Source organism: Canis lupus, chromosome 3 (assembly GCF_003254725.2).
Source record: "Canis lupus dingo isolate Sandy chromosome 3, ASM325472v2, whole genome shotgun sequence".
Lineage (NCBI taxonomy): Eukaryota > Metazoa > Chordata > Mammalia > Carnivora > Canidae > Canis > Canis lupus.
Window position 1 is genome coordinate 37308558 of NC_064245.1, and position 27989 is coordinate 37336546.

General features: G+C 40.4%; 1 protein-coding gene across 4 annotated transcripts in view; it reads left to right on the top strand.

Moving 5' to 3' along the window:
- The window catches only part of OTUD7A (OTU deubiquitinase 7A), a 385116-nt gene that overhangs the window by 197050 nt on the left and 160077 nt on the right, over positions 1-27989 (top strand). Inside the window, exons 3-4 of one of the 4 annotated variants that reach the window (XM_025437156.3) lie at positions 18953-19099; positions 21361-21515. In XM_025437156.3, coding sequence (XP_025292941.3) covers positions 21365-21515 — 151 coding nt within the window. In that variant the 5' untranslated portion in view covers positions 18953-19099; positions 21361-21364. Of the gene's footprint in view, positions 1-18952; positions 19100-19142; positions 19237-19264; positions 19624-21360; positions 21516-27989 lie in introns of those variants that run through there. The other 3 variants (XM_025437155.3, XM_049108005.1, XM_035714417.2) reach the window with 3 other exon arrangements.

Below are 27989 nucleotides of genomic sequence, written 5' to 3' on the forward strand. Positions count from 1 at the left end.
TTATTTATTATGTATTTTTCAGAATCTTCTCCTTTTCTGCTATATAATTTTGACATTTTTATGATATTTTTGTCATTCAGAAGTGTATTGATTTTGTGTTTTTGCTATTACTAGTTTTATCAAATTTTTTTATGAGCTATTTTGCCTTAAGAAGGCTTCCTATATTAGTCAGGGCAGGCTAAATGCTACAACAAACATTCCCCCAATCTCAGTGCTTTGAAATGATGCAGCTTTATTTCTAGCCATGTCAGCTCAATGTGTATAGCATGGAGAGCCCAGATTCATACTTCCATGCAGTAGCTTCATCATCCCCTAGGGTCTCAGACTCTCCTGGGAATCCTCTCTAGTGAGTTAGCAAATGAAAGATAAGAGAGAAGTGAAAGATCCATGGGTGGAGGGATTGAGGTCAGTCCTAGAAATGGCCCACATCATGTCCATGTCATATTCCATTAACCAGAACTTAGTCACATGACCACACACAACTGCATGGGGATCAGGAATGTAATCTGGAAATGTGTTCCCTGAGGAAGAGGAACGAGATGTGGTCCACCTCAAGCAGGTCCTCTAGCGCACTTTCCTACCTCAAGGTCATAAGCATATTCACCTCCACTTTTCTCTGGTGCATTTATAGTTTTATTTCTTATCTATATGTGTTTAACTCATGGGGAATTTGTTGGTAAATGATATGATATAGGGAGTCTAATTTTATTTTTTCCAAGTGTAATAGTATTGTTCTCTCCCCACTGGATTTCCACAAATTTGAGAAATTTCCCACATTTATCATTCTATCAGATAGCTATACTGTCAGCCTCAAATGATAGGCACACTAACCAGCAGGGGCTTCATTGAGGGTATCTCTTTTTTCATTCATCAGAGAGTCTGGAGTCTTGGGTGGCTGCTTGGTGATGTCAGAGAAGGACCTTTCTTTTGTTTTGTTTTTTGTTTTTTGTTTTTTTAAGATTCTAGTTTTAAGTAATCTGTACACCCAATGTGAGGCTCAAATTCACGGTCCCAAGATCTAGAGTCCCATGCTCCACTGACTGAACCAACCAGGCACCCCTCAAGTTCTCTTTACATTTCCCTCATGATCACAGGCTGGCACAGCTTCCCTTTTGCATTCCTTGAAGGTGAGAAGAATAGAGAATTCCCTGCATGCCCCTTTTGTTAGGAAAGCACAATGTTCACTTAAAGTAACCCAGCAAATTTCTTTTTGCAGTTTTGGGGCTTGTAGAAAGGGGGGAAATGGTTATCTGGACACTCAACTGCAAAAAAGCTGGTGAAGCAGAAATCAGAATTATCCTGACTGGCTTAGACCAATCATGACTTATTAGGTGGGGCTGAGTACATTGCAGCCAGGAACAAAGAAATTTGCTGTGAACTCAAGGGGAATGGGTATTAGATTGAAAATTAACAGCACCTACCACAATCATAAATCAAATTCTCTTCCTGTCTCCTTTCTTTTATTCCTCCTCTCTCTCTCTCTCTCTCCCTCCCTCCCTCCCCTCTCCTTTTCCTCCTCCTCATTCTCTCTCTCTCTCTCTCTCTCTCTCTCTCTCTTGCTCATGCACACATGTACACATAGGAACATGTCCCTGCATTGTCTGCCCTCCACTATGGTCTATGTAATTAGGTTGGCCCCTTTACCACTCTGCTCTAATCACAATGCTCTTATGTCTGATATTGAGGTAGGACAAACTTCTGAATTCACTTTGGTCTTTATCAAAATTGTCTTAGAATTTCTTCCTTATTCTTCAAAGTTTTCAAACTGTTAACTTTCATAAAACTTCTGTTGGGATTGAATGGAATTTATTATAAATATGAGATTTGGCATCTTAAAAGTATAAGCTTCCTATCCATTTATTTTTCTTCAGTAAAGATTGTATTCTGCAAACAAAAATAAAAAGCAAAAAAAAATCCTCTCATTTTGTTGTGTTATCCCTAGTTAATTATAGGAATTTCTTTTTGATGTTGGCTAATGTAATCTTTTAATTTTTTTCAGTGCCTAATTGGCTAACATTGGTATGTAGAAAAGGTTTTGATTTCTGTATGTTGCTCTTGTTCTAGCCATTTAAAATGCTCATTTTTTTTCTAATGTTTAGTCATGGGTTTGTTTTGAACTTTGACGGAATTGCTTCTAAATTTTTCACTATTAGGTAGGATAATTCTTATAAGCTGGGAATCGTAACTTATTTTCCAGTTTTATTGAGAAATAATTGACACACATCACTGTATAAGTTTAAGGCATACAGCATGGTGGTGTGATTTACATATATTGTGAAATGATTGCTGTAATAGGTTCAGCTAACATCCATCTTCTCCTATAGATACAATAAAAACAGAAGAAAGAAAAAAGGTAAAATTTTTTCTTGTGATGAAAACTCTTAGGACTTACTCTCTTAACACCTTTCTGTATAGCATGCAGTAGTGTTAGCTTTAGTCTTCATGTCATACATTACATCCCTAGTACTTTTTTTTTTACATCCCTAGTACTTATATATTTACATTATAACTAGAAATTTATAACTTTGACTACCTTCCAGGAGTCATTTCTAGCCCTTCTGGTAAGATGGAGCTGGAAGACACTCTCCACAGCAGGTGGGACTATGACTCAACTCCTTGCCTGGGTGTGGGCAAACCAAACCCTAGGCCTGGCAAAATTCCTCCTTTGAGGAACCAAATCAGGCAGATGTAACCCTGCGGAGTTCCAAGTCAGTGTGCCCTCCATACTGCCCCCACTTAATTATACAGATGAACAAAACCACTAGTTGGGATTATTACTGCTTGGGGCACTGCAAGTATGAACTCAGTCTGCTAAGATGGTCTTGCTTTTTATGTCTTTTTCTGTTATTTGGATTCATTTGCCAATTATTGCAAGCCCTTTCCCCTTCTCTGTCATAGACAGATTCCCCTGTAATCCCATGGTGCAAGATCAGAGTAACCCCAATTACTAGGGGCAGCTGGCTGTCTCACCTTGGTTCTCTTTCCCCACTGGAAGAACCAGAGGATTGGGGAGACCTCTCTGAGTTTGGTTTTATGTTGGGTTTTATTCTCTGGCCTTCTATTACATAGTCCCAAGATGATGGGTATACTTGCAGATATTATATCCTTGCTTAGGAAAGGAAGAAGAAAGGCAAAGTAAGAAAGGACTATTCTAGGTAAGCCTATCCCTATATACCAGGTAAGTGAAAACCTGACCATAAACTCATAAACTCAGTACAGTTCACTTCTGTTTCCATCACATGGACCTGAATCATTCATTATGGCTCCCTCAAGATTGATGAATCCCAAGTCAAAGGCAAAAGATTAGCAATGACTGGCTTTGACCCATTTTGATTCATCCCCTGGTGCTTGGAATTCAGTCTTCTCTGAAAATCAAGAGCTCTCCACTGCTGCATGATAAACCAGATTCCACCAGGAGTAGAGGAATAGGCATAGGGTGGGCAACACCTAAGAAAATGAGTGAGTACCTTTCCATTTCTTTATAAGCTTTTGATCCATTCTTTACTGTTTCCAAAGTTTTGTGTCTTTGTTTTCCCAAAGTACATGTCCATTCTCTCCTCAGAAACTTCCAGTGGCTTCCCACTGGCTTCCTGTTACAGTCCAGCTCCTTATCCTGACAGCCCACAGGCTCTGACCTAACCTTTAGCTACACTCTCTGTACCCACGATCTCTCCTGCTTTGTACCACTGTACATTGGAGATGCAAATGTCTTTGCACCTCTGGGTGTCTATTTGTGACTTAAGATGTCTTTTCAGTCTTCCTAAATCGTTCTAAAAAACTCATCTTACCTTTGCATTCTTCATTTTCCTGGTCAGAAAGAACTGTTCCTCTCTAGTATTCTAATGATTTTTCATATAAACAAAAGTATAGTATTTATCCCAATCTGAGTTGGATAACCATTATTTTCATGTCTACTCATCAAAATGGAGTAGGAACTTGAATTCAATATTTTCCTTTTTAAAAGATTTTATTTATTTATTTATTTATTTGAGAGAGAGGGACGCACACAAAGCATGAGCACGGGGAAGAGGCAGAAGGAGAAGGAGAAACAGACTCTCCACTGAGCAGGGACCCTGATGTGGGGCTCAATCCCAGGAACCTGAGATCATGACCTGAACCAAAGGCAGACACTTAACCAAGTCACCCTAGTTTAATATTTTCAATTTCATTTTATGCATTCACTCAGCAGATTTTTTTAGCATCCAGTATAATTCAGCTTACAGTAGTGTTAAGACAAATAAAATATGAACTCTGCCCTCCAGGAGAGAGAAAAGGAGGCCAACAGGTAGAGATAGCAGCTCAGGACCTAGATGCAATATTCAGTTTTCCTTTCCTGTCATGATGACAAGGGGAAGAGTACAGAGAGAGTCTGACCCTTTAGCTCTTTAACCTGATAGAAAACATGTCTTTTCACAGAAAAATAGCTAAATAAAATAATGGGAAAAATAGTATAAATATAAACCTGATTATGATTAGTAAGTTGTTTGGCTCCTTTTAAACCCGTGTTGATGGCACATAAGTCTGGTTCAGACTCATATTTTATTCCAGTGTGACAGCTAGATTTGTGGACCTGGAGAATAAAAATATAAATCCTTCAAAGCAAGGGAGCATTGTAAGAATTCCAGTGCTGGAGGCCTGGATTTGTGCAGGCAAGCTCTGCTGCAGATTTGTAGGGATAAGATAATGCCTCTTACATCCAACTTCTCTTGGAAAGTGATCATTTTAGGGGGTGGGCATATTACACAGTTGCAAGGATGTAGCTGTTCTCTACAAGTCACAATGAGTGTCTGTCTCATGGCCTTAAAGGTTAACTTCCATGTTTAAATATTATCATCAGGGGGATCCCTGGGTGGCTCAGCGGTTTAGTGACTGCCTTTGGCCCAGGCCGCGATCCTGGAGTCCTGGGATCGAGTCCCATGTCGGGCTCCCGGCATGGAGCCTGCTTCTCCCTCCTCCTGTGTCTCTGCCTCTCTCTCTCTCTCTCTCTCTCTCTCTCTCTATCATAAATAAATAAATAAATCTTTAAAAAGAAGAAAAATAAATAAATGATATCATCAATATTAGTGGTTATTATTCCTTATGCATTCTTTAAGAATTGCCTAGTCTTTGATGTGAGTTGAAGGTAGAAATAGCATAGAAAGAACCATCTGTAAATCTTTGGGGATCATGAGCCTTGAGCATGATGACTGCTGTATACCAACTTTTATATTAAGAGCCCTGAAGAATTAGATACTTCACTGATTAATATATTATTTCAAAGATTTTTTTATTTATTTTAGGGGAAGGCAGAGGGAAAAGAGAACCTTTTAAAAAAAGCCTTATGCAGGGCTCCATCTCAAGACACCTAGATCATGACGTGAGCCAAAATCAAGAGTCTGTCACTTGACCAACTGCACCACCCAGGCACCTCATATATTATTTCAATGCACACATAAGAGACAACCTCAGTAGTCCTATACTCACTACTATTCCCCAAAATAAGAATTTTAGGAGAAACTTTTCTTCCATCTTTCCATACTGTGAGAAAATCGTTAAAAGGTATAAATGAGTATCAACTAAGGAAATATTTTGCTTCTGATCATGCATCTGTTCATATAGTATATTACCAAAGTGCCAGACGCTTTGACTGGACAGCATTTAAAGACCCCTGTACCATTGTAAAGAGAAAGTGAATGGTGAATTGTGGATCAAAGAAGATCTGTATGAGAATCATAAGTCTGCTGCTGGGCTGTCTGGTTATCAGTAAAAGGAAACAAAGCCTTTTGCCTTGTGGAGTTGTCTATATTGTAGTTAACTCACTCATAAAACATTTAGTATAGTCAGTGTCCTTGTGGGCATTCAGCAAGTAACAGTTATTTTCCTCATTTAGACATAGAGGATTTAGACCCATGGGAAGAATGCCTTTATTGTCAAATTCCATTCAAATAAATTTGAAATCCAAGATAAAATGGATAAATCTGTAGGAAAATACAATGAAACAAAGTTGAATCCTATAGAGATAGAAAGTCTACACAGAATTATTTCTGTAGAAAAAAGTTTGTAAAATAGCTTACCCTAAAAGAAGCCTCAAGAACAGATTGATTCACAGTGAAAACTAACAAACCTTCAAATATCAAATGATCTCAATGCTACTTAGGTTATTGCAAGAGAGTTGAGAAGGAAAATAAACTTCTAATTTTGTTTTGTGTATACAAGGTTGACTGTAAAATGTGACATGGATTGGATGTAAAAATAAAAACCATGTATCAAGCTAATGCACTAATATCAATATTGGAATTTTACTTTATTTTATAAATAAAATTGAGAAAGAGCACAAATGGTGGGAAAGGGCAGACAGAGAAACAGAGAATCTTAAGCAGGCTTAAGACATTCACCCAATGTTGAACCTGATTCGAAGCTTGAATTCACAGTCCTGAGATCATGACCTGAGCTGAAATCAAGACTCAGACATTTAACTGACTGAGCCACCCAGGTGCCCCATCAATGTAGGAATTTTAAATAAAAATTAGCAAACTGAATCAAAAGCTGCATAAAAAAAGAAATACCAATGAATGATTAAAGAAGGTTTATTCCAGAAATATGAGTATGTATGGTTCAGTATTTAAGTCCATTAATAGAACTTATCATATTAATAGGTCTTAACAAAAAAGTCATGTGAAAGTCAACATCCATTCATGATAATACCACTCATTAAGGTACATAGATACTTTCTAAATATATGTATGAGTATGTTAGCATGTGTGTATAGTTCAAAAGCCAGCAGCTACCATCTTACTCAATGTGGAAATACCCAAGTTATTCCCACTAAACTTAGGAGCAAAGCAAAGATCCCTTACCTCTACTAATATTTACTATTATATTTAGTCAACTCAATCAAGTGAGAGAAAATGAGGCTTATGAGTTGAAACTTAAAAGGGTAACACAGTATCTATTTGTATTTGATATGATTGCGTATCTAGGAAAAAAAACTATGAAAAAATGTCTACAAACATTAGGAACTTAGAAAAATAGTAGGATAGGGACACCTGGGTGGCTCAGAGGTTGAACGTCTACCTTTGACTCAGGGCATGATCCCAGGGTTCCAGGATCGAATCCTGCATTGGGCTCCCTGCAGGAGGCTTGCTTTTCCCTCTGCCTATGTCTCTGCCTCTCTCTGTGTCTCTCATGAATAAATAAACAAAATCTTAAAAAAGAAAAATAGCAGAATATAAATTTAACATCTACAAATCAATAGCTTTGTTTATAAATATGATAACCAGTTAATGCACATAATGGGAAAAAAAGATACCTTTTATGAATACCTGGGCATTTATCTAACAGAAAAATACAGAAATAGACACAATTGCATAAGCAAACTTGGTATATAATAAGGGAGGCATCTGAAATCAGAGGGGCTTACTCACTGATGGGCTTTTCCATAAGTGGTGTTCGAATAGTTGGATAGACATAGAGAAAATGATAAAACTGGATTCATTCCTCAGTTGATGCACCAAGATCAATTCCAACTGGATCAGAATTTTAAAAATAAAATAAAACCTTCAATTCATAGAAGAAAACATGGATGAATTCTCTACAATCTGGCAAAGAAAAAAAAAATTTAAGACTCAAAGTCCAGAAGCATTAAGGAAAAGAGAGACAACTATATATATATATTATTATATTATATATATATATAATTATATATATATATATATATAAACTATTTTTAATAGACTGAATCAAGCTTTTTCAACAAACAGGAATAAAATATATATAAACTATTTTTAATAGACTGAATCAAGCTTTTTCAACAAACGGGAATAAAAGAAGATGGAGGCAAAAACCTATAAATTAAAAAAAAAAACCTATCAGCCAGTTACAATGCATAGACTTTATTTGAAATCTGGTTCAAACAAATTGAAAATTTAAATATACATACATGTGTAGCATTTGAGATATTTGGAAATGGAACACCATCTGGATATTAATGACAGGAAGGGTTGTTAATTTGGGGTCTGATAGTGGTACTGTGGTTATGTTCTAAGGAGTCTTTTCAGAGATACCAGCCATCAGGTAGCAAACTCTGGGTGTGTGCCCATGACTGGCCACCACATGGAGCCGGAAACCAAGGAAGAGTTAGTCATGCTGATCCTTACTTCATTTAAAATGTTTATATTTTGTTCCTCAAGAATATTTTTGTGCTAACTTTGATTTTTCTTAACATAGCACTAAACCTTTGTTGAGCTTGAACTCTGAGATAGATGTCTGCAGTCACTTCAGTTTGGCATGTGGCAAGTGCCTTACCTTCTTCACCCTAGTCCTGGCCCTGCTGGGAACCAGATACTGTGAAACCTGGAGGGTTGAAAGGAGAATGAAGTTGGATTCAAACCCTCAGACTGCAGGCCCTCTGTGGGAATGAATGGACATTACACACAATGACATGCAAGGCGTTGACTAGCTTATTTGCCACTCTGGGGGTAGAAAATAACTTTCATTCTCCCTGTGGTCTTCCTTTGTCTGTCCCCAGTGGTCAGACCACCAGCCTCCACCTCCATCTCCCAATCTAGGTCTTCATCCCATCTTGCCACATTCCAATCTCTGGTTATAACATCCACAGACAAATGCATTAGAGACGTGTTTTAGTCAGGCTCCGCTGAAAGGAAGTTAACAAGTTTCCTCATGTTATCCAACAATGTTTTGGCTTTTTCCTGAAAAATTAAAAAATAAAAATAAATAAACACACACACACACACACACACACACAAAAAAAAAAAACTGATCCTGCTATAATTTTAGTCTATCCTGCTGCACCTCTTTCCTAACATTTTGTTCTCTCTGTTTAGACCAATTCCTCCATTGGACAGGGGCCCAATACTGGCAGTCTCTAAGGCCTGCACCTGTTTCTGACTCTCTCTCTCTCTCTCTCTCTCTCTCTGCCTGCTGGAAAATTCCTGGAGAAGCCCAAGTAGTTCATGGTGCCCAGTGTTTGAGTCTCACACACTCACTAGAATAACAACTAAACAAAATAGCAACTGAATGCATATTCATGGCTTGAAAGATAAATGAATGCAGCCACCTCCAGTACTGGAAAGAATGTGGTATTGAATTCAGGGACACCTATGCAGCATGAACACTCTGTGATTCCAAGCCAGGGTCCTGGGGTCAGGCCTTGGTCTGAGGTCTGAGAGCAATAGCCCTAAGTGTGGGGAGACAGAGACCCTGGATGAGCCTATGCAACAGAGTTCATATCGCAAGAGAGAACAACTCCAGTGGGGTAAGGCGACTGTGAGCAAGACTGGGAAGGAGAGGAGAGCCTCTGCAGGGGCTGGGTATCAGGTCCTGGACCCGCAGCCAGAACTGCCCTGGAGGGAAGCCTTAGGAGAGGATGAGCGGAACAGGAAGTTTGTTGAAACAAGGCCTGAGTTCTGAAAAATCTGGCCAATTCTGTGTTTCAGCTCAAGAAGGAAGGGAATAAAAATTTGGTTAGGGAAATGGGGAGGCAGATATCAAACAAAAGAAGAGAAGATAATTATAAAGGGGAAAAAAATGTCACCATTTTTGTTCTGATGCTGTGTCATTTTTACCTCTTTTAGAAATGTTCCTCAGGGGATGCCTGGGTGGCTCAGTGTTTGAGCATCTATCTTTGGTTCAAGGCATGATCCTGGGGCTTCAGGATCAAATGCCGCATCGGACTCCCTGTGAGGAGCCTACTTCTCCCTCTGCCTATGTCTCTGCCTCTCTCTCTATCTCTCATAAATAAATAAATAAAATTTAAAAAAAAGAAAGAAGAAGAAGGAGGAGGAGGAAAAGAAGAAGAAAGAAGAAGAAGAAGAAGAAGAAGAAGAAGAAGAAGAAGAAGAAGAAGAAGAAGAAGAAGAAGAAGAAGAAGAAGAAGAAGAAAAGAAATGCTCCTTAGTTGGGGCCTGAGTGGTTCAGTCTGTTAAGTGTCTGCCTTCAGCTTAGGTCATGATCCCAGGGTCTTGGGATCCAGCCGCACATCTCACATTGGGCTCTCTGCTCAGCAGGGAGTCTGTGTCGCCCTCTCACTCTGCCTGCTGCTCTGCCTACTTGTCCTCTCTCCTTCTTTCTGACAGATAAATAAAATCTTGATTAAAAAAAAAAAGAAATGGTCATTAGCAGCCTGAATTCATATCTCTGAGACCAGTGGTCCTGAGACTTCAGCCACCGCAGAATCCCCTAAAGGGCTTGTGAAAAAAAGGGTCAGTGAGTTTTTCTTTTTTTCTTTTTTTCTTTTATTTTGTTTATTTATTTTTTTTTTAGGGTCAGTGAGTTTGAAATAAAAGTTGTTAGAGTGGGACTGAGGAGAAAAAAGATTCCAAGACCATGTACTGCTCATACACAATCCCAGGCATGGGCGGCAACTCTTTGATGTACTACTAAAATGGGAAAACGGTTTATGCTCCATCAGCAAGCACTGTCGACTACAATAGGGACTTGTCAGGCTACCCTTCCTCAAAACCAGCAGCCAGCACTTTCCCTAGCTCCTTCTTCATGCAAGATGGCCATCACAGTAGTGACCCTTGGAGCTCCTCCAGTGGGATGAATCAGCCTGGCTACAGAGGAATGTTGGACAGTTCTTCTCATATTCCACAGTCTAGCAGCTACTGTAGCCTGCATCCACATGAACGCTTGAGCTATCCATCACACTCCTCAGCAGACATCAATTCCAGTCTTCCTCCGATGTCCAATTTCCACTGTAGTGGCACAAACCATTACAGCACCTCTTCCTAAACACCTCCTGCCAATGGGACAGACAGTATAATGGCAAATAGAGGAAGCAGGGCAGCAGGCAGCTCCCAGACTGGAGATGCTCTGGGGAAAGCACTTGCGATCTATTCTCCAGATCACACTAACAGCCTTTCATCAAACCCTTCAACTCCAATTGGCTCACCTCATTCTCTCTCAGCAGGCAGCTGTTTGATCTAGAAATGGAGGACAGGCCTCATCATCTAATTATGAAGGACGCTTACACCCTTTGCAAAGCCAAATTGAAGATCACTGAGAGAGACTGGATGACAGATATTTACAGGACTTTACATCCAAACGCAATTGAATACACATTCTTATCAAGTGTACCTCGAACTTTCTCCAGAATAGACCACATATTGGGTCACAAATCAGGTCTTAACTGATACCAAAAGATTGGGATTGTCCCCTACAGATTTTCAGACCATAATGCTTTGAAACTAGAACCAAACCACAAGAAGAAGTTTGGAAGGATTTCAAACAGGTAGAGGTTAAAGACTATCCTGCTAAAAGATGAAAGGGTCAACCAGGAAATTAGGGAATAATTAAAAAGATTCATGGAAACTAATGAGAATGAAGATACAACCGTTCAAAATCTTTGGGATACAGCAAAAGCAGTTCTGAGGAGGAAAATACATTGCAATACACGCATCCATCCAAAAACTGGAAAAAACTCAAGTACAAAAGCTAACCTTGCACCTAAAGGAAATGGAGAAAGAACAGCAAATAAAACCTTCACCCAGCAGAAGAAGAGAGTTAATGAAGATTCGAGCAGAACTCAATGAAATAGAGAGCAGAAGAACTGTGGAACAGATCAACAAAACCAGGAGTAGATTCTTTGAAAGAATTAATAAGATAGATAAGCCATTAGCCATTCTTATTAAAAGGAAGAGAGAAAAGACTCAAATTAATAAAATCATGAATGAGAAAGGAGAGATCACCACCGATACCAAGGAAATACAAACAATTTTAAAAACTTATTATGAGCAGCTATATGCCAATAAACTAGGCAATCTAGAAGAAATGGACGCATTCCTGGAAAACCACAAACTACCAAAACTGGAGCAGGAAGAAATAGAAAACCTGAACAGGCCAATAAGCAGAGAGGAAATTGAAGCAGTCATCAAAAACCTCCCAAGACACAAGAGTCCAGGGCCAGATGGCTTCCCAGGGGAATTCTATCAAATGTTTAAAGAAGAAACCATGCCTATTCTACTAAAGCTGTTTGGAAAGATTACTTCCAAACTTGTTCTATGAGGCCAGCATCACCTTAATTCCAAAACCAGACAAAGACCCAACGAAAAAGGAGAATTATAGACCAATATCCCTGATGAACACTGATGCAAAAATTCTCAACAAGTTATTGCTAATAGGATCCAACAGTACATTAAGATTATTCATCATGACCACGTGGGGTTTATCCCTGGGATGCAAGGCTGGTTCAGCACTCATGAATCAATCAATATGATAAAGTATATCAACAAGAGAAAAAACAAGAACCATATCATCCTCTCAATAGATGCAGAGAAAGCATTTGACAAAATACAGAATCCATTCCTGATCAAAACTCTTCAGAGTCTAGGGATACAGGGAACATTCCTCAGCATCTTAAAAGCCATCTTTGAAAAGCCCACAGCAAATATCATTCTCAATGGGGAAACACTGGGAGCCTTTCCACTAAGATCAGGAACACGACAGAGATATCCACTCTCACCACTGCTATTCAACATAGTACTAGAAGTCCTAGCCTCAGCAATCAGGCAACAAAAGGAAAAAAAAAGCATTCAAATTGGCAACGAATAAGTCAAACTCTCCCTCTTCGCCAATAACATGATACTCTACATGGAAAACCCAAAAGCCTCCACCTAAAGATTGCTAGAACTCATTCAGCAATTCAGCAGTGTGGCAGGATACAAAATCAATGCCCAGAAGTCAGCGGCATTTCTGTACACTAACAATGAGACTGAAGAAAGAGAAATTAAGGAGTCAATCCCATTTACAATTGCACCCAAAAGCATAAGATACCTAGGAATAAACCTAACCAAGGAGGTAAAGGATCTATACCCTAAAAACTATAGAACACTTCTGAAAGAAATTGAGGAAGACACAAAGAGATGGAAAAATATCCCATGTTCATGGATTGGCAGAATTAATATTGTGAAAATGTCTACGCTACCCAGGGCAATTGACACATTTAATGCAATCCCTATCAAAATACCATGGACTTTCTTCAGAGAGTTGGAACAAATCATCTTAAGATTTGTGTGGAATCAGAAAAGACCCCGAATAGCCAGGGGAATATTGAAAAAGAAAACCATATCTGGGGGCATCACAATGCCAGATTTCAGGTTGTACTACAAAGCTGTGGTCATCAAGACAGTGTGGTACTGGCACAAAAACAGATACATAGATCAATGGAACAAAATAGAGAACCCAGAAATGGGCCCTCAACTCTATGGTCAACTAATATTCGACAAAGCAGGAAAGACTATCCACTGGAAGAAAGACAGTCTCTTCAATAAATGGTGCTGGGAAAATTGGACATCCACATGCAGAAGAATGAAACTAGACCATTCTCTTACACCAGACACAAAGATAAACTCAAATTGGATGAAAGATCTAAATGTGAGACAATAATCCATCAAAATCCTAGAGGAGAACACAGGCAACACCCTTTGAACTTGGTCACAGCAACTTCTTGCAAGATACATCCACGAAGGCAAGGGAAACAAAAGCAAAAATGAATTATTGGGACTTCATCAAGATAAAAAGCTTCTGCACAGCAGAAGAAACAGTCAACAAAACTGAAAGACAACTTACAGAATGGGAGAAGATATTTGCAAATGACACATCAGATAAAGGGCTAGTATCCAAGATCTATAAAGAACTTATTAAACTCAACACCAAAGAAACAAACAATGCAATCACGAAATGGGCAAAAGACATGAACAGAAATCTCACAGAGGAAGACATAGACATGGCCAACAAGCACATGAGAAAATGCTCTGCATCACTTGCCATCAGGGAAATACAAATCCAAACCACAATGAGATACCACTTCACACCAGTGAGAATGGGGAAAATTAACAAGACGGGAAACAACAAATGTTGGAGAGGATGCGGAGAAAAGGGAACCCTCATACACTGTTGGTGGGAACGTGAACTGGTGCAGCCACTCTGGAAAACTGTGTGGAGGTTCCTCAAAGAGTTAAAAATAGATCTGCCCTACAACCCAGCAATTGCACTGTTGGGGATTTACCCCAAAGATTCATATGCAATGAAACGCCGGGACACCTGCACCCCGATGTTTGTAGCAGCAATTTCCACAATAGCCAAACTGTGGAAGGAGCCTCTGTGTCCATAGACAGATGAATGGATAAAGAAGACGTGGTCTGAGGAACCTCCACACAGTTTTCCAGAGTGGCTGCACCAGTTCACATTCCCACCAACAGTGTAAGAGGGTTCCCTTTTCTCCGCATCCTGCAGCAATGGCCACGATAGCCAAACTGTGGAAGGAGCCTCGGTGTCCAACGAAAGATGAATGGATAAAGAAGATGTGGTTTATGTATACAATGGAATATTACTCAGCTATTAGAAATGACAAATACCCACCATTTGCTTCAACGTGGATGGAACTGGAGGGTATTATGCTGAGTGAAGTAAGTCAGTCGGAGAAGGACAAACATTATATGTTCTCATTCATTTGGGGAATATAAATAATAGTGAAAGGGAAAATAAGGGAAGGTAGAAGAAATGTGTGGGAAATATCAGAAAGGGAGACAGAACGTAAAGACTGCTAACTCTGGGAAACGAACTAGGGGTGGTAGAAGGGGAGGAGGGCGGGGGGTGGGAGTGAATGGGTGACGGGCACTGGGTGTTATTCTGTATGTTAGTAAATTGAACACCAATAAAAAAAAAAAAAAAGAAGACGTGGTCTATACATACAATGGAATATTACTCAGCCATTAGAAATGACAAATACCCACCATTTGCTTCAACGTGGATGGAACTGGAGGGTATTATGCTGAGTGAAGTAAGTCAATCGGAGAAGGGCAAACATTATATGGTCTCATTCATTTGGGGAATATAAATAATAGTGAAAGGGAATATAAGGGAAGGGAGAAGAAATGGGTGGGAAATATCAGAAAGGGGGACAGAATGTAAAGACTGCTAACTCTGGGAAACGAACTAGGGGTGGTAGAAGGGGAGGAGGGCGGGGGGTGGGAGTGAATGGGTGACGGGCACTGGGGGTTATTCTGTATGTTGGTAAATTGAACACCAATAAAAAATAAATTAAAAAAAAAAGAAATGACAAATACCTACCATTTGCTTTGACGTGGATGGACCTGGAGGGTATTATGCTGAGTGAAGTAAGTCAATCGGAGAAGGACAATCATTAGATGGTCTCATTCATTTGGGGAATATAAAAATTAGTGAAAGGCAATAAAGGGAAAGGAGAGAAAATGAGTGAAAATATCATGACAAAACATGAGATACACCTAACTCTGGGAAATGAACAAGGGCTAGTGGAAAGGGAGGTAGGCAGGTTGTTGGGGTGACTGGGTGATGGGCACTGAGGGGGGCACCTGGCGGGATGAGCACTGGGTGTAATGCTATATGTTGGCAAATTGAACTCCAATAAAAAAAAAAAAATAAGATGGGATCTTATCAAAGGGACATAGGAAGCAGCCTGGAAGAGCTTCCCATGGCTAAAGCTGGAATAATTTAAGCAACAAAATGAATACCATAGTATTGAATAATAACTCAAAGTATAAAATAAATATACATGCATTCATGTTAATATAAATAATAAAAATAACTGAATAAATGAAAAAAAAAAGAATCTCCTGAAGGATACGCATATACATTCAGATTCAGCAGGTCTAGGGTGGGGCCTGGGAAAGGGCATTTCTAGTTGGTTCCCAGGGGAAGTTGCTGCTGCTGGTGGTCTGAGGAACACACTTTGAGAACCATTGTTTCAGTGGTTCTGGCTCTGACTTGCAGTAACAAGAGGATCTCAAATATCTGAATAGCCTATAATTGTTTACAGAACTCTTTCACAGATATTGCAAGCCACTTACTCTCCTGTAAACCCTGCCTTATAATTTCCATTGTTTGTTATGCATCCACCTTCAGCTGGGTCAGAGCTGGCACTTAGGATGTGGCCAAGCTAAAGAGGTCTCATGCTCATGGTTAGCCCAGCCTTGCTCCCTGAAGGGAAGGGGAAGCGTCACAGACCACTCTCTCAGAGCAAGAGGAAGAGGACCGCATGTGGACACCAGGCATGTCCCAGCAGTGCCCCCCATAGCTCTTCCCTTCTCCGAACCTCCATCCACTTCACACATAAAAAGGAATAATAAAAATACCCATTCAATACAGAGGATGTTCAACAAAATGGTTTTTAGGAAAATGCCTACCCAGTGATTTGATATTCAGGATTATGTAGTGACTCTGCCAATTCTCAGACAGTTGCCACTTGTCCTCAGAGCCTAGGCAGCAGCCCCTACTAAAAACACACAGGCAGCCCCAGGAACATAACTGGCCACTGACCGTCCCCCACGGGGCCAGCTAAGACCCGTCTCCCAAGCCCTCAGGGGAACATTGCTGCACCTCGGGTGTGCACGCTACTCTACCTGCCACATAAACCACAGAGACATTCCCCCCCAGTGAGCCTGTTTCATAGGGCTGCTTGGAAGCAGAAGAGTGGCAGACATATACACACATAGAAATAAAATAGGAGAAGGAATCTCTCAGTGTCATTTTTCATCAGTTTTTACAAAGCAATTGAAAACCTCTGCTCCTCTCTGTTTTTTGAGACATTCAAACCCCAGGACATTATAACAGATAAGGTCCTTACCTAGTCAAAGCACCATATTGTGTGAGAGGGGACTGAGTGCATGCCTGAGGTCATATAGGCCGTCGTGATGGGGCCCCTTTGGCACCAAGGGACCGATTCCAGGGCCAAGCTTCTATTCCCTGCTGCACTGCCTCTCCTAAGGCAACGTCAGCAAGAATAGCTTGACACACCACAAGGTGAGATTCTCAGAGGAGTCCAAGGGCCTGGATGTATAGGAATGAGGCAGGACATGCCCCCCCTGAACTTCACATCAATAGAACTAGGCAGTGTGGGTGCATTGGTTCATGAAAGGCAGGTTGAGGGGTCCAGAAGTATGCTGGAAGAAGTGGCATGGGGAGCAGGGTGAGGATGGCCAAGGTAGCCAGGAACCCGTATCCTCATGGCCCATCCTCCTATGTCACCACACTGCATGACCATGAGAACTTGGTAGCAGTGGGGGTATTAGGTTTTAAAAAGGAGTCTTCGGGATCCCTGGGTGGCGCAGCGGTTTGGTGCCTGCCTTTGGCCCAGGGCGCGATCTTGGAGACCCGGGATCTAATCCCACGTTGGGCTCCCGGTGCATGGAGCCTGCTTCTCCCTCTGCCTATGTCTCTGCCTCTCTCTCTCTCTCTCTCTCTCTCTGTGACTATCATAAATAAATAAAATCTTTTAAAAAAATAAAAAAATAAAATAAAAATAAAAAGGAGTCTTCAGGGGGCTAGGCAGAGTAACTTCTTGCCATGCAAATGTTTACTTTTTTTAAGAATTTATTTACTTATTCATGAGAGACACACAATGGGGCAGAGACATAAGCAGAGGGGGGAGAAGCAAGCTCCCTGCAGGCAGCCTAATGTGGGACTCGATCCCAGGATGCTGGGGTCATGACCTGAGTTGAAGGCAGATGCTCAACCACTGAGCCACCCAGGTGCCCCCCAAATGTTTATATTTGAATGTGGCCCCAAAAATGTATTTTTGAATGTAGCCAAAAAATATGTATTGTAAACCCATTCTTTAATCTCTGCATGGAGAACAAGGTACAGAAGAGGAGGTACAGGCATTAACCTGTACTCTAACACTGGGGAAAACTTGAAATGGTCACAATATGGTGACCTAAGTGTAAAAATGATTTAGATGGAATTACTCCCAATAACTAAAAGGTGGAAAAAACACAAGCATACAGGCATCCAGTACAGATGAATGGATAAACAAAATGTGGTATATCCATGCAATGGAATATTACTCAGCCTTGTTGTGAACTGCATCCATGTATACCTCCAAAATTCATATGTTGAAGGCCTACCCCCCAGTGTGGTATATTAGGATGTGGAGCCTTCAGGAGGTAATTAGGTCTAGATCAGATCTAGATGAGGTCATGAATATGGAGCCCCCATGAAGGTTTAGTGTCCTTCTAAGAAGGAAAAAGAGACTAGAGCTCATTCTCTCAGTTATGTGAGGACACAGCAACAAGTTGGCAATCTGCAAGGCAGGGAGTGGGCCCTTACTGGACACCAGCTCTGCAAACGCCTTGATCTCAGACTTCCCAGCCTCCAGACTGTGAGAAATTAATGTCTACAATTTAAGCTGCCAGGTCTGTGGTTTGGTGTTACAGCAGTACACATGGACCAAGACCAGGCTTAAAAGGAGAAGAAATTCTGACACCTGCTAAACACAGATGGACCTTGAGGCCATTATGCTTGAGCGAAATAAACCAGTCACAAAGGACAAATATCATATGATTGCTTTTACAACATACCTAGACTGTCCAAATTCAGAAACAAAGTAGAATGATAGTTGCAAAGTGCTGGGGTTAGAAGAGAAATGGGAGTTAGTGTTTAATGAGGACAGAGCTTTGGCTGGAGAAGATGAAAAAGTTCTAGAAGTAATAATGGTGATGTTTGTACAACAGTGTGAATGCTAATGCCACTGACCTGAAAAGGGGCTCATGATCCCCTTTTAACCTGAAAAGTTAAAATGGTAAATTTCATGTTAGGTATATGTTTTCACAGTTTAAAAAAATAGCTAAGGTTGAATATATTAGTATGGAGTTAGTAAGATTTAAAAGAGCTCTGCAGGGGTACCTGGGTAGCTTAGTCAATTAAGTGTATGACTCTTGATTTCAGCTCAGGTCATGATCTCAGGGTGGTGAGATCAAGCCCCATGTCAGGCTCCATGCTCAGCAGGGAATCTGCTTAAGATTCTCTTTTTCCTTCTCCCTCTGTCCCTCACCCTGTGCTCTTGGTCTCTCTTTCTCAAATATATAAATATTTTTAAAAAAATAAATTTAAAAAGTTCTGTATTGTGAAAGGAATACTCATTGAAATATAGATACTTGCTAAAATGAGAAAAGTTGAAATACCCTCTCCCTTGCAGGAGTCCCCGGGATGCAGGATCTGATGGTCAGCTGGCTGGCAGGTGCCTGTAGGGCCCAGGAGGGCAGCAGCATGCCACAAACAGTTGGCCATGCCTCAGATGCAGCTTCATGTGACAAGAGGCAAAGCCTTCAGCTTCTGTCTGCAAGTAAGGAGAATAATGTGCTCTTATTCTCTGATTTGTCCTCTAGGTGGAAGTGACAAAAGAAGAAGCCTCCCAGTCAAGGCTCCAGTACACAGAGAGAAGGAAGAAGGCGATCTCCTAATTGGTACCATATACATCAGGTCACATAGTTTTCTTACTTTGTAGCAACACCAACCAAAAATTCCGCCCAAGTAAGAGCCATGAGCAAGATGGTGTAAAAATGTGAACATCTGTGAGGTCACACACCTCCCTGCTTGATCCCCCATCCTCACAATCTTGAACTGTAGATCAGCTTATTTCCCCCAGTCTTAACAAACAGACAGAGGGTCTCAGAGAGGTTAGACAGCATGTCACAGGTTGTCAGAGGGGCAGGTTTGGGGCTCAGATTAGGACAGTGTGCCTGGTGCTAAAGCAGCAGCAGTTGTCAGAGCCTCTGTCCCACAGAGCAGAGCATGCGAGTGGTTATCTAGGAAGAAAGAAGGAGGACACTCATCAATAGCATGGGACTTGAACTCACCCCACAGCAGGTAAAGTTAATTACATACTTAATTATATGCTTACTTTATACCAGTATAAAATTTTCCATGGGCTTTTATATCAGTATAAAATTTGTAGTGGGCTCAGCAAACTTTCTGTAATGCTCCAGCTAGTAAATGTTTTTAGTTTTGTGGGCCTTATGGTCTCTGTTTTAATGGCTCAACTCAGCCATGTGCAAAAACAACCAGAGACAACATGTGAATGAATGAATGTGACTGTGTTCCAGTGCCATTTTATTTACAAAAACAGATGGTAGATCCCATTTGGCTCATGGGCCATAATTTGCCCATCTCTTATGTATGCAAACACAGGAATGCATTTATACTTCGTCAGCTATGGCCAGGTATCCACCAATCGCCTAGCACTGGTTCTCCAATGTGAGCCTCACAGGCCAGGTGCTGGTTGCTTTCCTCCAGCAAAATTGGCTAGTGCATTTTGTGGTCAAGTTGCAGGATGCTTGTTGTATCTTTCTAATCAGGACTACCCTGCCTGGGAAATCTAGCATCTTTATGAATTGTGTTGGATTGTTACTGTGACTACAACGATTCTTGGAGATATTACAGATAGCTTAGCAGTCATTTCAGTAGGTTTGGTACTTCAGTTGACTCTAGATTGCATGGACTCTTTCCTAAGAGCCAAGTGGTGGGTGAGAACCGAGGGAGTGTGTTGGCTCATTAATAATAAAGCCATAATTGGGATATGGTGGGCAATGCAATTAATTGTGGAGATGTTACATGTTTGGATAACTTGAAAGAGGATTGGGAATCTAGTAACTCCAAATTAATCAATGTGTTTGATTTTTTAAACTATCCAGTCTATCTTCTTTTTAAAAAATTTTTATTTTAATTCAATTTAATTAACCTATACTACATTGTTAGTTTCAAAGGCAGAATTTACTGATTCATCAGTGATTCATCACAACATTCAGTCTCATTCCATCAAGCGCCCTCCTTAATGCCCATCACTTAGTTACCGCATCCCCCACTGCCCCAGACCTCCCCTCCAGCAACTTAGTTTGTTTCCTAGAGTTAAGGATCTGTTATGGTTTGTCTCCCTCTCTGATTTCATCTTGTTTTATTTTTCCTTCCCTTCCCCTATGTTCAACTGTTTGGTTTCTTAAATTCCACACATGAGTGAAATCATATGGTATTTGTCTTTCCCTAACTAATTTATTTTGCTTAGCATAATACCCTCTAGTTCCATCCATGTCATTGCAAATGGCAAGATTTTGTTCTTTTGATGGCTGAGTAATATTTCTGTGTGTGTGTGTGTCTGTGTGTGTGTGTGTGTGTGTACTTTTTCTTTCTCCATTCATCTGTCAAGGATATCTAGGTTCTTTCCAATTTTGACTATTGTGGACATTGCTACTATAAACATTAGGGTGCAGGTGCCCCTTGGAATCACTATGTTTGTATCCTTTGGGATAAATACCTAGTAGTGCAATTGCCGATATATCTACTTTTCAATCAGCTGTCATTGGAAGTGACAAAATGTAAGGTCAGAAGCACTGGAGTCAGTAATGCACCCTTGTCTCATATGGCACGCTCAGAGGGATGATACTTGGGTTTGATTTTTATTGCATGTCTTACATGAAGAGCAGAGCAGTTGTCCCAGAAAGGCAGAAGTGGTTTCATCTTTCCATTCTTTGCATGTGTTTTCACTCGTGTGCACTTTTGCCATTTACATCCCCTCTTACAGCACCATGGCTTCTCTTTTCTTTCTTGCAGATGGATGGTTTCTAGCCTGCTTCCAAACCCCACCTCAGCTGAGTGTTGGGCAGCCCTTCTACATGATCCTATGACTCTTGATATGGACGCAGTCCTGTCAGACTTTGTTCGGTCCACAGGGGCAGAACCTGGTCTGGCCAGAGACCTGCTGGAAGGTAAGCTGGCCTTGTCATCCTCACGCCATGCTCCTGAGCATAGCTACTTTCCAACTGGTGGCAAAAGATAAGAAGATTTTTGTTACCTGACAGTGGTGGTACTGGACTTATTAAAAGTAAAGGGGGAAAAAAAGGTGTTGATGATGAAATGATTTTTGTTATTCGACACCTAGGTATTTCTTATCTCTATCTTGGCTGAGTCAAAAATACTTTAGGTCAAAGGTTTCATCAAAGAAAAACCACCTAGTAGCCAGTAAATAGATGGTACTAATTCATACACAACAAGACAGAATTCCTCCTTAAACCTTAAGTGTAGATATCATTTGTTACATGGAAAATGTACAGTTTGTGTCTCAGAATCTAAAATGGATTTACTTTGCATATTTTTAAAATCTTTTGTGCGTGTGTGTGTGTGTGTTTGTGTGTGTGTGTGGTAGGGTAAAAGTAAGATGTGGGAAGAGCCTATCATAACTTCTCAGAACAAACAAAACCGTGAGAGAATTTTTAAATGATTTCTCTTGGCTTCAAATATAGAAACTGCTGTTTATGGAATTAACTAATACTTGGTTAAGTATTATAAGTCATGATTATCCCGTAATTCACTTAGGAAACAATATGGATTACTACACATTTGTATGAATGCTAGAGGTGACTACTACTCAAATCCCATTGAAAATTAAGAACCAGCTCAGGACACCTGGGTGGTTCAGTGGTTGAATGTCTCCCTTTAGCTCAGGTCGTGATCCTGGGGTCCTGGGATCAGATCCTGCATCAGGCTCCCTGCAGAAAGCCTGCTTCTCCCTCTGCCTATGTCTCTGCCTCTGTCTGTGTCTCTCATGAATAAATAAATAAAATTTTTTTAAAAAAAGGAAAAGAGGGATGCCAGGGTGGCTCAGTGGTTGAGCATCTGCCTTTGGCTCAGGTTGTGATCCTGGAGTCCCGGTATCGAGTCCCACATCGGGCTCCCTGCGTGGAGCCCGCTTCTCCCTCTGCCTGTGTCTCTGCCTCTCTCTCTCTCTCTCTCTTTTTCTGTGCGTGTGTGTGTGTGTCTCATGAATAAATAAATAAAATCTTTCAAAAAAAAAAAGAAACTGTGATGTCAAATGCTTGGTGGAGTAACCCGCATGTATGTAGCAAAGGTTCCAAAAGCAATCGACAAAGATCCTGCTTGTCTCTGCAGTCTTTTGTAACTGGCTGGCACTGACATTGCTCTGAATATCTAGATAGCCTTAAGGAAACAGTGAGACTTGTCAGCTCTTTTCTTCCTTAATTTTATTTTTTAAATTAAAATACCAAAAAAAAAATGACCTTTGGGGGTATAGTTCTAAGAATGATGCATAGATTTATGTTATTACTACCACTCTCAGACACAGAACCATCTCATCCCCACACCCCATCCCAGTCCACCCTCCTGCCCTGTTGATCCTCAGGCCCTCTCCCACCCTGTCTGCTGGCAGCCACTACTCTGTCTCCTGTCACATTAGCTTTGTCTCTTTCAAGAATGTCATATAAATGGAGTCATGCAGCACCTAACCATTTGAAACTGACTTCTGTTCACTTAGCATAATTATTTTGAGACTCATTCAAATTGTGCGTGTCAACAGTTTGTGCATTTTTAAAAATTTTTTATTTATTTATTCATGAGAGACACAGAGAACAAGAGAGAGAGGCAGAGGGAGAAGCAGGCTCCATGCAGGGAGCCTGATGTGGGACTCGATGTGGAACCCCAGGATCAGGCCTGGCTGACGGTGGCGCTAAACCACTGAGCCACCCAGGCTGCCCGAGTTTGTGCTTTTTTATCGTTAGAGATGGACCACAGTTTGTTTATCCAGTTACCTGTGCAAGGACATATCAGTTGCTTCTAATTGGGGCAGTTATGATGAGAGCTGCACTCAAATGTTTACTTGTGAACAGGGGTTTTTGTGAACATAGTTTAATTTTTTCCATGTGTGTACACATAGGAGTGGGATTTGCTGGTTTATATTGGTAACTGTACATTTAGCATTACAAGAAACTGCCAAACTGTTTTCCTGAGGGCTGAACCATTTTGCATTTCCACCAGCAATGTATGAGAGTTCCAGGTGCTCTACATTCCCACCAGCACTTGGTATTTCTTTTCTTTTTTTATTATTTTCTCCATTCTTATAGGCGTGGAATGGTATTTTTCCATCATTTTGGTTTTCGTTTCCACACTGACTAATGCTGTTAAATGTTTTGTTATTATTCTCCATCTATATCTTCTCTTTGGTTAAATGTTCATTCAATTCTTTTACCTATTTCTAAATGGAGTTATTTGACATCTTATAGTAGTTTTTAATATATTCTGAAGGTAAATCATTTATCGGAGATATGATCTGCAAATATTCTTCTCTGATCTGTGCTTGACTATTTAACCTCTTGCTGGTACCCTTTGCAGAGCAAAAGTATTTAATCTTGATGAAGTCCAGTTTATCTTTTTTTTTTCTTGCATGGATCATGTTTCAGGTGACATATCTAAGAGCCTTTGTATGACCCCAGGTGATGAAGATTTTCTCCTAGGTGGTCTCTTAAAAGTTTTATACTTTAGATCTCTGACTCATTTTGAGTGGACGTTTGTATAACATGTAAGATCTGGGCCAAGGTTCATTTGTATACATGTGGGAGTCAAATTGTTTCAGCATCATTTGTTGAAAAGATTATCCTTCCTCCACTGAATTGCCTTTGTGCATTTGTCAAAAACCAACTAAACCTATCTGTGGGAAGCTACTTCTTGATGTTGATTCTGTTCAATTGATCAATATGTCTATTCCTCTGCCAGTACTCCTTGATTAGTATAGCTTTGTGGTGAGTCTTAGAATCAGCATGATTCTTCCAATCTTATTTTTCTTTTTGAAGAGTGTTTCAACTACTCTATTTCCTTTGCCTTTCCATATAAATTTGAGGATCAGCTTATGTGTCTATATAAAATTTCCTGCTGAGATTTTGATTGGAATTATGTTAAATCTGTAAATCAATCCTGTGTTTTGCCTTATAATCCATGAAGTCAGTATAGCCTTACTTTCCACTTCTGTAGGATGTCTTTGAATTCTTTCATCAACATTTTGCAGCATAGATCATATACATGTGTGGTAGATTTCTATATAGGGGTATTGTGAGCTATCGAAAACCTAATGTAAATTTCAGTTTCTAATTGTTCATTTTTCATTGTTGTTCATTGAGAAATATAATTGATTTTTGTGTGCTGCCCTTATATCCTACAATCTTGCTAAACTCAATTATTTGTTCTAAGGTATATGTATATGTGTATACGCTCGTACATGGGTACACATGCGTATGTGTGTATTCCTTTGGATTTTCTTTTTTTTATTTATTTATGATAGTCACAGAGAGAGAGAGAGAGAGAGGCAGAGACACAGGCAGAGGGAGAAGCAGGCTCCATGCCCCGGGAGCCCGACGTGGGATTCGATCCCGGGTCTCCAGGATCACGCCCTGGGCCAAAGGCAGGCGCCAAACCACTGCGCCACCCAGGGATCCCTCCTTTGGATTTTCTACATAGATAGTCATGTTGTCTCTGAATAGATATAGTTTTATTTCTTCTTTCCAATGCATATGCCTTTTATTTATTTTTCTTGACTTATTGCACCAGCTAGGACTTCCAATAGGAGGTTGGATGGTAGTGGTGAAAGACAGCATCCTTGCCTTGTTCTTTTTTTTTTTTTTTTTTTTTTAATTTTTTTTTTTAAATTTTTATTTATTTATGATAGTCACACAGAGAGAGAGAGAGAGAGAGAGGCAGAGACACAGGCAGAGGGAGAAGCAGGCTCCATGCACCAGGAGCCCGACGTGGGACTCGATCCCGGATCTCCAGGATCGCGCCCTGGGCCAAAGGCAGGCGCTAAACCGCTGCGCCACCCAGGGATCCCCCTTGCCTTGTTCTTAGGGTAGAAGCAGTCCCCGCCGCCCCCCCCCCCCGCCCCAGTCTTTCACCATTATATAGAATAGCAGTAAGTTTTTGTAGATATTCTTTATAAGGTGGAGGAAAGTTCTTTCGGTTTCTAGTTTGCTGAGAGTTTTATCATGAATATATATTAAGTTTTTCAAATGCTTTTCCAGAAAATGTCACTTGATATGATCAAGTGTTTGTTTGTTTTTTCCTTCTTTAAACTGCCAGTAAAACACATTGTATGATTGCCTTCTGATAATAAACTGAGCTGTCAGCCATTAGTTAAAGACTTTTCTACTCCATGTTTTTCTCTTTTCCTTCTGGGACTCAGATGGTATGAGTCTAAGAATTTATTGTTGTCCTCAAATCACAACAGTTCTTTTTTTTTTTTAAGATTTATTTCTTTTACAGAGAGAAGAGGGGGAGGGGGAGAGGGAGAGAGAAAGCTTAAGCAGACTGCATGGAGCATGGACCCCGACATGGGGCTCAATCTCACAACCCTGAGATTACGACCTGAGCTAAAACCAAGAGTCGGACACTTAACCAACTGTGCCACCCAGGTACCCTGTGATCGTTACAGTTCTATTCACTTTATTCCTCAATCTTTTATCACCTATTGTTCTAATTAGATCATTTCTATTGATCTATTTATAAATTTACTACTTACGGCTTCCTCTGTCACCTCTATTCTGTTGCTGAACCCATCCAGTGAGTTTATTGTTTTTGTTGCTGAATTTTTGTTTATTTCTAACATTTCCACTTGATTATTTTTTTCCTTTTCTTTGCTGAGACTCTGTATTTTTCAAGACTCTACTCTTCTGTCGTAAAATATTTATAATAACTGCTCTGAAGTCTTTGTCAGATAATTCCAGTATCAGTTTCATCTCAATATTACTAGTAAGATGTCTGGTTGGGGGGCAGGGCTGTTTGATTTTTGTATGCTGAATAAATTTGGATTGTATCCTAGACAATTTAGAGATTATATTCTGAGACTGTGGCTGTTGTTTAAACTTATGGCACATGGTATTTTGGTTTTAGAACTGCCCCAGTTGGGTTCAGACCAGAAGTTCCAAGTTCCCCAAGACTTTTCTGCATTGTGGTTCCAAGGTCAACTCTATTAGGATCTGTCTCACTAGTGGCCAGTCTGGGACCCAGACAGTAGTCTGTCTCATATTTCACTACTCAAAGCCTCTGGAATCTGTGTAAAGTCAGATTCATACATGTACAGCTCAGGGGTAAGCCCAAGAGTTTATAAACAACTTTAAGGGATTGCTGTCTCAAATTCCTGCTTCATTGTAATCTCCTCAATAGTTCTGGGTCCCTGGGCTTTATCCCCACATTCCTGCACACTTGATTTGACTGTGCTTTTGTCTGAACTAAGCAATCAAAGTCCAAAAAAGAGAAAAAGGTCATGGGGTTTACCTCTGGGGATCATAACTCTTGTGACTGAAGAAGATTTCTCTGTCTTCCAGTTTTTATTTCCTGCCATCCCTTATTACTGCCACAAAATTGCTTCAGGTCTGGGGCACTAGAGAACTGAGAACATTTTTTATAGAAAAAGAGATAAATGAACTCTCTGAACATTAGAGACCTCTTTTCTGTATCTGGGGCCAGAGCGAGAGGCTTTTCCTGGAGCTAATGCCCACTTCTGGGTTTGGGGCTACACTGAGCTCACCACATAGGAGAGACTGGAAGAAAAAGTGATCAACTCACTACCAGTTCTGGGGTACTTTGAATTATGATCTTCTTCCTCAGGCTGCCTGCTCTCATGTACTCCTCTGAGTCCCCAGTAGCTGTCCTATGTATTCTGTCCTGGTGTCCTACTACTTTCAGCAGGAGAGATGTGGTGCAGTGTTCTTGCTCCATTCCACCCAGGATGGAATCTGTCCACTGTCTTTACCAGTGGGGAGACTATGGTCACATATGTATGTTGGGCTTTTTCAGTTGTGAGAGTTATTTGGGTCAAGATTTTTCCAAAGCCAGTGTTTCAAAGAATGAAATATTTTCCTTGTGATCTTTCTAAGGATAAAACCACAGTGATGGCAGAAGCTGGGGGAGAGAGAGAGAAAAACTTAAGCAGAGAGCGTGGAGCATGAGCCCTCTCTGTATTGTGTGTGTGTGTTTTTTTTAAACATCTTGTGAGTGTTTTTAATTACTTATTTCAAAATAAAAAGTTTAAAAAACACATACAGTGATGGGAATCACAGTAGAGCAGAGGACAGCCAGTGAGAAGAACAAATAACATAGGTTGAAAAAAAGACAGGATAGGAACAGCAGAATAGAGAGAAAGAAAGATGAGAAAATGCACACTGATCTGCATCAGGATGAAAGAGTGCATCTTTACCTGGCTGTCTGCATCCTTCACATCTGCCTTTTGCATGTTGGCAAAGTGGTCCTTCAGAAATAAGTTCAGGTTGTGTATTTCCATTTCCCCAAATCCTCTGACATCCCCTGTTTCCTGTGGAGTGAACTCCTCCACATGGCACTCAGTTCCTTTTAACCCTTGCTCTCTTCCATTTCTTCCTCTCTTCCATTCCTTCCACCTCATCTCT